The sequence below is a fragment of the Rhinopithecus roxellana genome, chromosome 5 (genome assembly GCF_007565055.1).
Source record: "Rhinopithecus roxellana isolate Shanxi Qingling chromosome 5, ASM756505v1, whole genome shotgun sequence".
Lineage (NCBI taxonomy): Eukaryota > Metazoa > Chordata > Mammalia > Primates > Cercopithecidae > Rhinopithecus > Rhinopithecus roxellana.
Window position 1 is genome coordinate 133261537 of NC_044553.1, and position 16213 is coordinate 133277749.

Genomic DNA, 16213 nt, shown 5'->3' on the forward strand with positions numbered 1-16213 from the left:
TTCTTTTTTATTTTATTTATTTATTTACTTATTTATTTATGGAGTCTCACTCTGTTGCCCAGGCTGGAGTACAGTGGTGTGATCTTGGCTCACTGCAACCTCTGCCTCCCAGGTTCAAAAAAATTCTCCCACCTCAGCCTCCTGAGTAGCTGGGATTACAGGTGTGCGCTACCACACCTGGCTAATTTTTATATGTTCAGTAGAGATGAGATTTCACCACGTTGGCCAGGCTGGTCTCGAACTCCTGACCTCAGGTGATCCACCCGCCTCAATCTCCCAAAGTACTGGGATTACAGGCGTGAGCCACCACACCTGGCTACATCTAATAATTCTGTTTCTATATCTGCTTCTTTACTCCCTATTTACTGTACATTCCCTATGGCCCACTTTTTTTCCTCTCCTTTGTTCAATTCATTGTCCTTGTTCTTTCTCTTTGTGAAATGTTAACAGCAGTTAACAAGGGATGAATAGGAGGAATTTATTTTACGTTTTCTTATTATATTTTTCACTAAATGTGTGATGAACAAAAGTTATTTAAAATAAAACAAACTGCTGTTAAGATTGGGATGTAAAAATTGAGTTTATATTTAAGGTTCATAAAAATATGGTGATAGACGCGATGATACACCTACGTTTTCTCTCACCAGATGCACATTTTCTTGCATTTATAAAATGTTGGCTAGAGTTAACGGTGTGACTGGTAACTGCAGAACAGCTTCTGGGTGTAAGATTTAACCAACAGTTAACGCACAGAGCTAACTTTCTTAGGTGAATGGCCAAATGCCAGGTTTTGTCATTAACCCAGAATATATATCTATTCATTGATCTCATATAGAGCTGCAGAACAAAAAAACATTCCCCAAGAAAAATAAGAGGAGCTATACAAGCTGAACCTTAGTCTAACATCTTCCCTCCTGCTCTATACTTCCCCACCCTGAGCTTCCTAAATAAGACAGTATAAAGGAAATGGCATGATATTTCTTAGAGATAAATTATTTAAAGTTCCCTAAATAGAAACTTGCAAAAGAAACTGGAAGTGAAACTACGGCTGTGCCTCTGCCAGCTGAAAATGATATTAAAAAAAAAAAATTACTTTAAAGCCTATTGAATCCCCCAGCCCCTGCTTTTTTTTTTTTTTTTTTTTTTTTTTTTTTTTTTGGTTAAAGGACAATAGTCCAGAGACCTAAAACCCAAAAAACAATGATGGAATTAAACCTAGTACCGAAGATGGCTTTTGTAGATTACAGCCCCCCATAAGCTGTTCTCAATCCCTTTACAGTAATAAAATTTATTTTTTAGTTGTACAACCAACACATAAATATAGCCTTCTGCTAAAAATTTAAACTATCCAGAAGCAAAGAGAATATCAACCAAAAGTCTACCTTCATGGTTCCTCAATTCCCACATTGCTTTCCAGAGGTAACGATGCTTATAAACTTGATGTATTATCTTTCCACACCTTTTCTTCTGAGACACTATGCTTTTATATGTAAATGTACACAAAAATATAACTTAAAATACATTTATAAATGGCATCATACTACACATATTGTTCTACAGCTTTTTTCCATTTAATAAGATCTTTCCAAAAATGTCAGTGCTTATAAATTCACCTTATTCTTCTGAACTGCTGCATAGCATTCCACACTGCTAGTATTCCACATTGTTTAGTTAATCATTCAATCCCCAACCCCTTTTCTAGTACAGGTGCTACTCCAGACTCTATACCTCTATTCATAACCAAACAGTCAAATTCCTATCTTCAAAGCTGATATTATTTCCTCAACAAAATCTCTGCTGAGGCCAAGCATGGTGGCTCACATCTGTAATCCCAATACTTCGAGAGGCTGAGGCAGGAGGATCACTTGAGCCTGGGAGGTCAAGGCTGCAATGAGCCGAGATCATGCCACTATACTCCATCCTGGGAGACAAACTGAGACTCCGACTCAAAATAAATAAATAAATAAATAAATAAATCTCTATTGAATCCCATCTTTCATCCAGGAAATTATTTTCAGACCTTCATTAGTGGGATGAAGGTCTCATTTTGGTCTCATTTCCTAAAAGCCATTTTTGCCTAATAATTAACCTTCACTCATGATACTAATTTAAAATCTAGAAATCTTAAAGAAATCTCAAGAGACTAAAACAATACTGAAATCTAACTTGCCATTCCAAACACCTAATACACCATGGATACTCAATAGTAAATAACATCAATCATGGATATATTTCTACGTTGAATCTAAACCTAGAAATCAAAATAATATTTGGAGGAAGTCAAAGAACAAAAATCTTTTCAAACCACCAAAATCTGACAGACTTAACAATTAAATGCTATTAAGGAAAGCAATTCCACCTTCCTTCATGTGAGAACACAGTGAGAAGGCAGTATGCACTCAGAAGAGGGCCCTCACCAGAACCTGACCACACTGGTACCCTGATCTTGAACTTCCTAGAATCCAGAACTACGAGAAATAAATTTCTGTTGTTTATTTTATTTTTATTTTATTTATTTTTGAGATGGAGTCTTGCTCTGTCACCCAGATTCTCCTGCCTCAGCCTCCCAAGCAGCTGGGATTACAGGCACACACCACCACATCCAGCTAATTTTTGTATTTTTAGTAGAGACAGGGTTTCACCATGTTGGTCAGGCTGGTCTCGAACTCCTGACCTTGTGATCCTCCTGCTTCGGCCTCCCAAAGTGCTGGGATTACAGGAGTGAGCCACTGCGCCTGGCCTGTTTATTTTTCCAAAAGAAAAAAATTAGCCAGGTGTGGTGGCTCACGCCTGTAATCCCAGCACTTTGGGAGGCTGAGGCAGGTGGATCACTTGAGGCCAGGAGTTTGAGGCCAGGAGTTTGAGACCAGCCTGGCCAACATGGTGAAACCCTGTCTCTATTAAAAACACAAAAATTAGTTGGGTGTAGTGGCGCACGCCTGTAGTCCCAGCTATTCAGGAGGCTGAGGCACGAGAATCCTTTGAACCTGGGAGGCAGAGGTTGCAGTGAGCTGAAATGACACCACTGCACTCCAGCCTGGGCTGGGTGGACTCTGTCTCTAAATAAATAAATATAAATAAATAAATAAAGGAAAGAAGAAGTAGTAGTGTTACAAAAAAAAAAAAAAAAAAAAAAAACCCACAAAATTTCATTGCAGGCTGGGTGCAGTGTCTCATGCCAGTAATACCAACACTTTGGGAAGCCAAGGCAGGTGGATTGCTTGAGACCAAGCTGGGCAACACAGCAAGACCCCATCTCTATTACAAAGTAGTAGTAATAATAAAGAAAAAAAACACTACTACAAGAATATATAACAATACACTTTTATTACCAGCTTAAAACAAATGTAAAAAGTTTCTTGTTTTTTTTTTAAACATTTTAAGGCCTTAACATTTTTTCTGAGTTCTTATTTTTTTTTTAGATGGAGTCTCGCACTTTCCCCCAGCCTGGCGTATAGTGGCGCGATCTCGGCTCACGGCAAGCTCAGCCTCCAGGGTTCACAACATTCTCCTGCCTCAGCCTCCTGAGCAGCTGGGACTATAGGTGCCCGCCACCACGCCTGGCTAATTTTTGTATTTTTAGTAGAGACTGGGTTTCACTGTGTTAGCCAGGATGGTCTCAATCTCCTGACCTCGTGATCTGCTCACCTCGGCCTCCCAAAGTGCTGGGATTACAGGCGTGTGCCACCACGCCCGGCTCTGAGTTCTTAATATGTGCAAGGTACCAAGGTAAGTTATGATCTTAAGCTCTCACAGACTACACAGTAAGTTATAACTATAATATACGGCTTTATGTAGTAACTTTTATAACAAAGATACACATTAAAAACAGAGCTCTAGTTGGGAGGACAAAGTGAAGCTTAACAGCAAGTGCATGAGCTGGGTCTCCCAAGTTGGGCAGGACTTCTGAGAGGGCATTCAAGGCTGAGGGGAACCTGTAAACCAAAACATGGAGGGAGTAAAGTGCAGGCATGTTTAGCAACTATGAATAGTCTAGACATAAGTAGTCTGGTGTGCTAGAAACTAGACTATAGGGTATGTGTGCATGTACACACATAACTGCTACACACTTGTGCTTGGGGAGGGTAGGGGATAATAGCAAATGACAGGCTCAAAAGTTAGGCTGAGACTAAATTGGGGAAGGGGATGAAAAAGGTAGAATAATGAATCAGGGTCATTCATATATGCTCAAAATGTGGTATATTTTGTAATCTCATTTAATCCTCGTAACCCTATAAGGTGAATATTTTTATCCTTAAGTTTTACAGATGAGGAAACTAAGTCTCAGAGGTATTAAATATACTTGCCCAAAGTATCACAGCTTGGTGAGTTGGCATTAGAATCCAAGTCTATGTGAGTTTATTCTGTAAGTACCAGAAATGTAATAAAGAAAACCAGATGACTATACTAAGTTTTTCCTGAATCAAAGGTGAAATGAACAAGCTATATTCGGCCACAAGGATCTATATAAGTTGTCCTATTTGCTTGACTAATAAAGTTTGACTAATAAACTTCCTGGGTTTCCCATTGCTATTATTTTTGCAGGGCCACAGAGTAAAATTTTAAAACAAATCATGGTAAGTATTCTCAAGAAGATGCTCTTTACTTGCTCAGGACTAAGCATTCAATAAATAGCACTGAGACTTTATATCACTGTACAAAAAGCTAAAAAAGAAATCCTCTGTATCAAAATTCCCACTTTCTGTTGTTCTGCTCTTGTAAACAGTTGACTGAACTGTTCAGAGTATCTGTAAGAATGCCAAATTATACATGTTTCATGAAGGCAGGCTGGTATTCTATTCTACTTTCCTTCATCGCTGGAAGCATGAGGTATGTTTTGCCAAGTCTATAAGACAATGTGCACCACAGGTTCTCCAGTAGGGGCTGACATTCCCCTGGCAAGCTGCATGTAGTTGTTAAATAATCAAAGGATGTTATAACTTCAAGGTACTTCATTTTGCAGTGAGTCCCTCATTTTTCAAATGAGGAAACTAAAGATTCCATAAAGTTACTCAGCCCTTTGGGTGGCCAACCAAAATTAACAGTACCATGGTCTCTTAACTCCCTACTCAGGGTCATCACAGCATTTAAACTGCCAAACTCTGCTGTAAAATTCGAGAACAGAATCTTTGACTTCCAAAAGCATTTATGCTCTCTGTACCCAAATCTGACCTATCTTTCAAGCCTCCTTGAAAGCCTCCTTCAACCACTCCTGTCCACGCTCTCTCTTCCCTGAAGCTCTACAACACTGTATCACACAGTTAACACTCAATCATATATTGTCATATTCACAAATTGTTTTATTTTTATCCTATCCCTTCACACTAGTTTGGCCCCTGAACTCAAGGAAATTAAAATGATTTATAGTTTATATAGTCTTAAAGACTTGATACATAGTAAACACTTGTAATTGACCTGTTCTGCCCACTCTATGCCTTCTTCAAAGAAGCCAACTTTCTCAAAGTAGCTAAGTGCTGCTGGTCCCCTGAAGCAAGTGTTTCTTGTATACTAAAAGCACTCTGCATTTATTTTTTTTTTTTCTTTTTTTTTTTTGAGATGGAGTCTTGCGCTGTCAGCCATGCTAGAGTGCAGTGGCACGACCTTGGCTCACTGCAACCTCCGCCTCCCAAGTTCAAACGATTCTCCTGCCTCAGCCTCCCGAGTAGCTGAGATTACAGGTGTCTTCCACCACACCCAGATAATTTTTGTATTTTTAGTAGAGACAGGGTTTCACCATCTTGGCCAGCTTGGTCTTGAAATCCTGACCTCAGGTGATCCACCTGCCTCAGCCTCCCAAAGTGCTGGGATTACAGGTGTGAGCCACCGCGCCTGGCCTGCATCTATTTTCATGAGGCCTGCCGCCTAGGAGAAAGCCTTCTCTACCACCATATCTATTAACATCATTCTTACTGGTCATGGTAGGTACCATTTGGAAAAGCTACAAGTTACAAAGCCTTTTCCTGTCTAACACCTCCAAAATACTGGTGAAATTAAACTCCTCTAAAACCATATCCAAATCTTCCATTATAATGAAGATTTGAATCTAAAGAGTTTACAGAGTTATAAGTAACTGTACCAAGAAACGGTATTAACTTTCTGAAAAAACTGCTTCTTAAAACAGGTGTTAATCTAACCTCTAGGGAATCTCTAAATTCTTTTCCTTGGTGGAGCATCAAGATCCAAGAGAGAAGCTTATTGTGACAAGACAAATTCAGTCAAAGTAGTTTGCTGCCTCCACGCCTCCCACCACAGCCCCCACCAACTCCAGGAGCACAGCAATAAATGTGAAGACCATCTACTCTAACACAGGCAAGATAAACATAACTGGGCTGGTACAGTGGCTCATGCCTGTAATCCTAGCACTTTGGGAGGCCAAGGTGGCTGGATCACTTGAGGTCAGGAGTTCGAGACTAGCCTGGCCAACATGGTGAAACCCTGTCTCTACTAAAAATACAAAAATTAGCTGGGTGTGGTGGTGCACATTTGTAATCCCAGCTACTCAGGAGGCTGAGGCAGAAAAATCGTTTGAACCCAGGTGGCAGAGGTTGCAGTGAGCTAAGATTGCACCACTGCACTGCACTATAGCCTGGACGATACAGTGAGACTGTGTCTCAAAAAAAAAAAAAAAAAAAAAAAAAAAAAAAAAAAAAAAAAAAAAAAAAAGGATTTTGGATCTAGTACATGGAATCAGAGTTCCTCCTTCCTGAGAGCACTCAGAGAAAAAGAACTTTTGGAAAGCCTTTAGCTGTTGCTCCAACCAGAGCAGGTGTGTTTTTGGTGTATCTGTTGACAGCCAATGACAGACAAACAGAACTGCTAGGCAAAACAGTGTTTTACTCATGGGACACATAGACCAGGAGTTAGAAGATGCGTCAGATAGCTCCTTCTTTGTTGGACAGTAATTGCCTGCATTCTCCCAACTGCATGATCAGACAGTAAGTCCCTACAAACAACTGCTTTAGTTCACAGATCACAAGTTAAAAAGAAGTGGCTCGGTTCACATCCTGAATCTACAAAGATACACCCTCTGAAGGGCAAAAGCAAGACAGTGGTCAGAGGTTCATAAAATACAATACAGGAAATCAAAATCAAAAGTGCTTTATTGGCCGGGCGTGGTGGCTCAAGCCTGTAATCCCAGCACTTTGGGAGGCCGAGACGGGTGGATCACGAGGTCAGGAGATCGAGACCATCCTGGCTAACACGGTGAAACCCCGTCTCTACTAAAAAAATACCAAAAAAAAAAAATTAGCTGGGCGTGGTGGTGGGCGCCTGTAGTCCCAGCTACTCCGGAGGCTGAGCCAGGAGAATGGCATGAACCTGGGAGGCGGAGCTTGCAGTGAGCCGAGATGGTGCCACTGTACTCCAGCCTGGGCGACAGAGCAAGACTCCCTCTCAAAAAAAAAAAAAAAGTGCTTTATTTCTGAGGACAGAGGCATTCTTTCTCATTAAAGAATTCAAACAACAAGACTGAATGCTTCTTCACAGTATGACAAACATTCTGTCTTCCAAATAATATCATCTTACATTTGTATTGTGTTACACAGCAATTTCATATGGATTAACTAATAATAATTTAGGTAGGTAGTGTGGTACAATTACTATCCAATCTTACAGGACCACATGGGATTTCAGAATTATGAGTCCACAAATATGAGGGAGAGATGTGTTGGACATGAAGAAAATTAAAGAAGTGTGCCACATTACCGAATCTTAATACTGATGCCAAAAGTTCCAAATCCTCTGGAGATGAAGCCTCTCCATTATCTCAAGGGCCTGAAATTAAATCATTCAAGTGATTCTCTTGCTTCAGCCTCCCAAGTAGGTGGGACTACAGGTGGCCGCCACCATGCCCAGCTAATTTTTGTATTTTTAGTAGAGATGGGGTTTTCGCCAAGTTGGCCAGGCTGCTCTCCAACTCCTGACCTCAGGTGATCCACCCAACTTGGCCTCCCGAAGTACGGGGATTACAGGTGTAAGCCACTGTACCCTGCCAGCTAACAGCCATTTCTAAGCAAGGTTCAAGGGAGCCTTGCTGCAGACCGAAGAAAGGGCTGGTCTTTGGACTGTGTCATAGTCATTCCTCCTCTACATCAATCTGGTCTGCTGCTGGGGGGCAGGGGTGAGAGGTAAGAGAGTGGGGACAGATGTTAAAGTAGTGGGGAGGAGTTTCTTGATTAAGAAGTAGAACCTTGGAGCTGTGTTGTAACTACATGCATAAAGAAAGGCTTAGGACATGTCAGACATCTGAAGCAGGAAGCAGGCAAAGGAAGCACCGTGGTTTCCTTTGGGCTAGGGATTCCCCTCTTGGGTTAAGCAAAAGGTCAGGAAAGATAAAGCCCCTTTCCTAATGGTTATGAAGTCCAAGGCTGATGGAAATTCCAGGAGGTATAGGGGTTCTAAAATGCTATACGGCAGCTGTGTCCAAAGCATTCTTTATTTAAACCCATAATAATGTCATCTGTTTTTGAGGAGAACTAGCTACATCTACTGTCTAATAGGGCACTGATGTGTTGTTATTTAATAAATACCCTTGGGCTGGGCAGGGTGGCTCATGCCTGTAATCCGCCAGCACTTGGGGAGGCCGAGAGGTGGATCATGAGGTCAGGAGATCGAGACCATCCTGGCTAACGTGGTGAAACCCTGTCTCTACTAAAAATACAAAAAATTAGCTGGGTGTGGTGGCAGGCGCCTGTAGTCCCAGCTATTTGGGAGGATGAGGCAGAATGGCGTGAACCTGGGAGGCGGAGCTTGCAGTGAGCCGAGATCCCGCCACTGCACTCCAGCCTGGGCAACAGAGCGAGACTCCATCTCAATAAATAAATAAATAAATACCCTTAATGACAGCCAACATGTTGGAGAAAAAAATTACAATAGGTAAAATTCTACAGAGTACAAATTCAACTGAGAATGGTCCACAGTTCGGGAACAGAAGCAGTAACCACAAACTAGAAATCATTTTACCTATTCTTCCACCTCATAATAATGACATCTTCCCTTGTGTTTTATATCTTACAAAAGCACTTTGAAATAATCTTATTTACATATAATTAAGATTCTTCTGAATCATGAAGGTTTAAAAAAAATTTTCAATTTACTCTTAAATTCATCAAATAAAGAGGTTTTCTTGTTTTATTTATTTAAATTAAACTAGCCTGGAAACAGAAACAAACAACTGAAAAGTCTCTACTGGAAACTGTCTCCCATTCACAACTATATCACTTGCTCGTCCTTACTGCCTCTAATAACACTACCCAGTTTCATTCAACTGAGGATTTGAACAAAGGAAGAGCTGCAATTGTTGTACTACTTCCTGTAGCAGAATTAACCAGTCATTTCCAATCTTCTTCCATTTTAGGATATTTCCCTTCCCAAGTCCTGTCCAAAGAGAGAGCAACTTCTGTTCCACTATTCCTAGACAATTTTCCTAAATCACTTAAACCAATTTTCCTTCATTTACTTAGTTTGCATTCTTCAAAAGCCCATTCTATTTCCTGTACCCCACTCCTCCTTCATGCCCTTATGTACTGTTTTGCTGGGTAAAAATACTCTTATCTTTCTGTAAAGATCAATTATCTAGTCTTAAATAGTTCTTGTGGTTTTTCAAAGGTGCCCTTCGTTTGAAGAACACTTTTGTGCTGTCCCCAAAGTCTCGCAGAGATGAAAAAGGCTGTTGCCCTTCTCCTCATTCTGTGCACACCTCCATCTCCCTGTCACCCAAATAAATGTCAGTTTTTATTACTCCATAATGAATACTTCCTATCAGCATCAAATTTCTATCATCACCATTCCTAGTCTCTTGCAGCTTCTTCCTCCATCCTGCCCTCTTCCTTAAAAGTCTGAAATTATTTTAACTCAAAACTATCTTTGACTATTGTTATTTCCCAAAGACAAAACAGTTGTTCAAGACTAAACAGCACTGAATCCATGCCCTAGATATATATATAGAGATATATACAACTGTTGGTCTTGGGGAAAAAGTCTTAGGAATTAAAAACAAATCACTTTTCTTAACCTTGGGCATTTACAAATAACTGAATTCCAGCTTTAAAAATGTAAAATATCTGTCTCTACACACACACACACACACACACACACACACACACACACCCTTGGTTTCTGCCTCAAGAGAACTAATGCCATATGCTTCAGTGTTTTATCAAACCCACATTTCTGTGGGACAGTTAGTTCAGTCCTTTGGCTGACAGCACAGCCAGAATTATTCTTCAAGGCTTTTTTTTTCTTTTTTTTTTTCTGAGACGGAGCCTTGCCCTGTTGCCTAGGCTGGAGTGCAGTGGCGCGATCTCGACTCACTGCAGCTTCTGCCTCCCGGGTTCCAGCAATTCTCCTGCCTCAGCCTCCTGAGTAGACTAGCTGGGATTACAGGCGCACGCCACCACGCCTGGCTATTTTTTATTTTTAGTAGAGACGGGGTTCCAACATGTTGACCAGGCTGGTCTCGAACTCCTGACCTCAGGTGATCCACCAGCCTCGGCCTCCCAAAGTGCTGGGATTACAGGAGTGAGCCACCACGCCCAGCCAAGGCTGTTAATAACAACTTTTTGTTCATGGCTGGCTGTCACAAGACTGCTAAGAAACCACAGCCTTTTGGGCAAAGCACAGCCTGTTGGCCTGCCGAGGTCACAGAAACCTCACAGCATAGCACACTGCTGCCTCCTCTGGCTGTTACAGCAGGACATACCTCTTCGTAATTTTTCGCCTCCACTCCATGCTTCATGTCTAGGATCACGAGTTGGTCAGGTATCCGCCCTGTTCCTGAGAAAGAAATCAAAGGATTCATTGTGTGGAATACTTAAAATTCCGGGAAATTACCCACCCACCCACCCGCCTTCCCTCTCCAGAACCCCTACCCTCTCAATAGAGGGAAACAGCCACAACTCCTCCCCCTGCTCAGTTGCAGAAAATTCCTGGCTCTGGCTAAAATCACAAACATTCCAGACAAAGCCTCTATCTGTGTGGGGTGCCGGAAAGCAACAAGAACATGCTGCTGGCAAACATCTCTGAGCAGGCAAGGACACAAGATACTGCAACTGGTACTACAGAGGAACAGAACAGAAGGGAAAACACACAGGCTTATTGAATTGGGAAATAAAACTCAAAAATCAAAACAGTGTGAAATTGAGTGGCATATAAACCAAGAGATAGTGGGCAACGACTTCGGCTGAAAATGCGTATTTCCACATCTGAAAAGGTTGCCCTGTCAAATTTTGAGGGAAGGCCATGATGAATTAGGATTATTGGGTATGTGCTAAGCTTGGATTTACTTAATATAAATCTGAGTACTGAAAAGAACATAAGTTTTATCTAATAATCCACTTTAATTCAAACATTTTGATCAATGTATGGCCTATTTCAGTAGGAGTACAATGTTACAGAGCTATTCCCACTAAGCCCTTAAAGGAGTTACAATAGCTCAAGGGAAAAAAAAAAAACTTTACAGTAAGAGTTCAAATCTCAGGGATGCTTCTTATAACAGAGTTCATGTTAGAAGAGTCAATCTGATTCTGCTGGATCAAAGAGGCATCCTAATCTTAAATCATCAAATAGGAGAAAGGAAAAGACCCAAAGAGCCCCAGAAAACTGTTCAGCCCCAATCCCCTGGAATTCATCTAGTTATAAAATTTACAACTGCCTGCATGAAATCAGAAGTTCTGGGATACACAGTACCACTGAAGCACTGGGGTTCCTGAGACCATAAGCCACACTGAATGGTACTGTACCCTCTGATGCCTGAGAGACACTGTAAGTTTTCTGAAATGAACTTAAGTCAATTCAATAACTACTCATTGAGAACTCACCAAGTACTAGAACTGTGCTGGAGATTTTAAAGGGACATGCTACGGCTTAAATGTGCCCCTCTCAAAGTTCATGTGTTGGAAACTTAATCCCCAATGCAAGAGTGTTGAGAGGTAGAACCTTTAATTTTATTTATTTATTTAATTTAAAAAAATGTTTTGAGATAGGTTGTTACTCTGTCTTCCAAGCTGGAGTGCAGTGGCGTGCACCATCATGGCTCACTGTAGCCTCGAACTCCTAGGCTCAAGCAATCCTCCCACTTCAGCCTCTCAAGTAGCTGGACTATAGGTGTGAGCCACCGCACCCAGGTAATTTTTGTATTTTTTGTAGAGACAGGGTCTCACTATACTGTCCAGGGTGATCTGGAACTCCTGGGCTCCAGCGATCCTCCTGCCTCAGCCTCTCCAAGTGCTGGGATTATAGCCATGAGCCACTGTGCCTGGCCGAGAAGCAGGACCTTTAAGAATTGATTAGGTCATGGGGCTCTGCCCTTATCAACAGATTAATGTCATTATCATAGAAGTAGATTTGTTATAAAAGTGAGTTCAGCCCCTTCTTGCCCTCCTGTGCATTCTCTTGCCATGTGATACCTTCTGCCATGTTATCGTGACACAGCAAAAAGGCCCTCATCACCAGATGTGGTCCCTTGATGTTGGACTTTCCAGACTCCAGAACCATAAACCAAATAAATTTCTACTGTTTATAAATTACCCAGTCTGTGATGTTCTGTTATAGCAGCACAAAATGGACTAAGCCAGGATACAATCCCTGCCTTCAAATAATTCAATTGGGATCTAAGACATATACACAAAACAACTACGGTGAAAATGCAAAGCACTGTAAAATTTTAAGCCAAAGGAACTGGTTCAGACAATCCCAATATGGAGCAAAGGGAAGAGGAGGGAAGACAGTAGTTGTGGACAGACTTTACTAAAGAGGGAACACCTAAAGGCAGGACTTAGGCAAAGTACTCTAGGCAGATGGCAAAGCATGAGCAAAGGCTCAGATATTAAAATCGGAGTATGGCATGTTTGAAAGACAGTAAAGAACTTCTTTTGGGATGGGTGCAGTGGCTCATGCCTGTAATCCCAGCACTTTGGGAGGCCGAGGCAGGTGGATCACTTGAGGTTCGAGTTCGAGACCAGCCTGGCCAACATGGTGAAACCCATCTCTACTAAAAATACACAAACTAGCCAGGCATGGTGATGCGTGCCTATAGTTGCAGCTACTCCGGAGGCCGAGGCATGAGAATCGCTTGAACCCGGGAGACAGAGGTTGCAGTGAGCCAAGATCGCGCCACTGCACTCCAACCGGGGTGACAGAGCAAGACTCTGTCTCAAAAAAAAAAAAAAAAAAAAAAAAAAAAAGTTCTTTTGGATAGATTGGAAAGATTAATTTGAAAGCAAAGAAATATAAGTAAGACTGCAGAGGGTAAGACTGAGAACAAAGTAAGACAAGCCACAGGCGTCTTCTGAGCATGAAAACAACAAGTCTTCAAACAAAGCAAAACAAAATGTCGCACCCAGAGTGTTCTGTTCTCCCAAATCCAGTGTGTAATCCTGATTATGCCATTGTCCATGGAAGATGTAATGCAAATTTCTGATTTTCTTTCCTCATTGAAAAAGTTGTGAAACTTAAGCAGTTCATAGCCCCACCTGGTTCAAATGATCAGGCTATCTTCTTACGTACAGTCTTCCAACTACCTCCCTGATTGTCACAGCACAGTACAGTCACGCACTGCATGAAGACAGTTCAGTAGAGGGCGGACTGCATATATGAAGGTGGTCCCATAAGATTATTATAATACTGTCTTTTACTATATCTCTTCTATGTTTAGATACACAAATAGCATTGTGTTCCAACTGCCTACAGTATTCAGTATAGTCACATGTTTTACAGGTTTGTAGCCGAGGAGCAATAATAGGTTACACCATATAGCTGAGGTGGGTAGTAGGCTATACCATCTAGATTTGTGTAAGTACACTTGATATTTGAAGTACACTTGATATTTGCACAACAAAATCGCCTAAAGACCATTTCTCAGAATGGTCCAAGCAATTCTCCTGCCTCAGCCTCCCAAGCAGCTGGGATTACAGGCATGTGCCACCACCACATCTGGCTAATTTTTGTATTTTTAGTAGAGACGGGGTTTCGCCATGTTGGCCAGGCTGGTCTCGAACTCCTGGCCTCAGGTGATCCACCCGCCTCAGCCTCCCAAGTGCTGGGATTACAGGAGTGAGTCACCATGCCTAGCCAGTTTTTTTTGTTGTTGTTGTCATTGTTTATTTTTTTGAGACGGACTCTCATTCTGTCACTCAGGCTGGAGTGCAGTGACACAATCTTGCTCACTGCAACCTCCACCTCCTGGGTTTAAGTGATTCTCCTGCCTCAGACTCCCCCGCTAATTTTGTATTTTTAGTAGAGACAGGGTTTCTCCATGTTGGCCAGGCTGGTCTCAAACTCCTAACCTTCAGTGATCTGCCCGCCTTGGCCTCCCAAAGTGGTGGGATTGCAGGCATGAGCCACCATGCCCAGCCTTTTTTTTAAGACTTCATTTTGTTAGAGCAGTTTTCGGTTCACAACAAAACTGAGAGGAAGGCACAAAGATTTCCCATATTCCCCTTCCCCTTACATATGCATAGCCTCCCCCATTATCACTATCTCCCACCAGAGTGGTACATTTGTTAGAAATGATGAACCTACATGGACACATCACTATCAACCAAAGTCCATAATTTGCATTAGGATTCACTCTTGGTGTACATTCCAAATGTAATGTTCCGACAACCATATAATGACATGTATCCACTATTACAGTATCATACAGAATATTTTCACTGACCTAAAAGTTCCCTCTGTTCCACCTATTCAATCTTTCATTCCACTTAGTTGACCTTTTAAAAGGTGCTCCAAAGACTACAAGGTAACAGGTCTCCAAATCAGAATAAAGAATACAAATGAAACTGGATATTAAGTGCCGACTGCAGTAGTAAGGAGCACTAGTGCACTAGAGTTGGAGAAGATTCTTAATCCAGAGAAACGCTCTGATTACTCACCTTTGCTCTCAAAACACACTTCAAACATGTCATAATCTTCAGTGGTAAAGGCAAATTTCCCCTTGGTTGCATCCTCTTTGGAGTAGAGAATATGGCCAGCAGAATCTGTGATCTAAAATAAGAAATGTGGTAAGAATAGGCAGCAAATAACACTCAGGAAGAGAACTTACAGAAACTGGGGAGACAGAGACACTATCTATGAAAGACAATTTATAGTTCTCATTATGATGACTATCTTCCAACCATCCCCAAAGACAAAAACTGGATTAGAAGATTAAATCCAAATACAGTAAATTTCATTCATTCAAGTAGTCTAATTACATTGCAGGCTAAAATCTGTTGCTGCTATAGGATGTCTTACCATACCAAAAAGTTAATCTAGCTAATGCTCCAAGTTACATACACTGGACTTATTGGCAAAAACTCACTTTATAGATGCAGACTAGTATCATTCTGCATAGAGGAACATGTCACAAAAATGAAAGTAGATAATTATCAAAAGCTTATACAAGAGGGACAAAGATATATAAAAACACATTTATTCTATAAAACCAATTTGATAGGGAAGGGGTGTGGGTGGAGAATAAAATTAGGACACACAATACAAGGGCAGTAGGAAAAAAAAGCATGCATAGAGAAGATAATCCAGGAGATCTATTCCTGCAAATTTCATGTTAATTATGTCATCAGCTACGTAGAGTGGGAACAAAACACAGGAAACAAACAAGAAATTTCTGGTGGCTCACGCCTGTAATCCCAAACTTTGGAACACCAAGGCAGGAGAATCACTTGAGCTCAAGAGTTTAAGACCTGGCTGGGCGCGGTGGCTCACACCTGTAATCCCAGTACTTTGGGAGGCCGAGGCACGAGTTCAAGGGATCGAGACCATTCTGGCTAACCAACATGGAGAAACCTCATCTCTACTAGAAATACAAAAAGTAGCTGGGCACAGTGGCTGGTACATGCCTATAGTACCAGCTACTCGGGAGGCTGAGGCAGGAGAATCACTTGAATCTGGGAGGCAGAGGTTGCAGTGGGCCAAGATTGTGCCACTGCACTCCAACCCAGATGACAGAGTGAGATTCCGTCTCAAAAAAAAAGAGTTCAAGACCAACCTGGGCAACACGGCGAAACCCCATCTCTACAAAAATTAGCCAGACATGGTGGTGTGCACCTATAGTCCCAGCTACTGGGAGGCTTGCTCTGTCACTGCAGCCTGGGTGACAGAGCAAGACCCTGTCTCAAAAAAACAAAAACAAAACAAAAAAAAGGAGAGAAATTTATCCTAAAAAAAAAAAAAAAAAGATATCCTTGGCTTCCATAAATGATTATTCCTTAGCTTT

General features: G+C 41.5%; 1 protein-coding gene across 1 annotated transcript in view; it reads right to left on the reverse strand.

Moving 5' to 3' along the window:
* TMED10 (transmembrane p24 trafficking protein 10) overlaps positions 1 to 16213 on the reverse strand; it is a 44160-nt gene that overhangs the window by 5862 nt on the left and 22085 nt on the right. The window contains exons 2-3 of the mRNA XM_010382669.2: positions 14871 to 14982; positions 10700 to 10773 (exon numbers count right to left, since the gene is read on the reverse strand). Of these exons, the coding sequence (XP_010380971.1) occupies positions 10700 to 10773; positions 14871 to 14982 (186 nt within the window). The remainder of the gene's footprint in view (positions 1 to 10699; positions 10774 to 14870; positions 14983 to 16213) is intronic.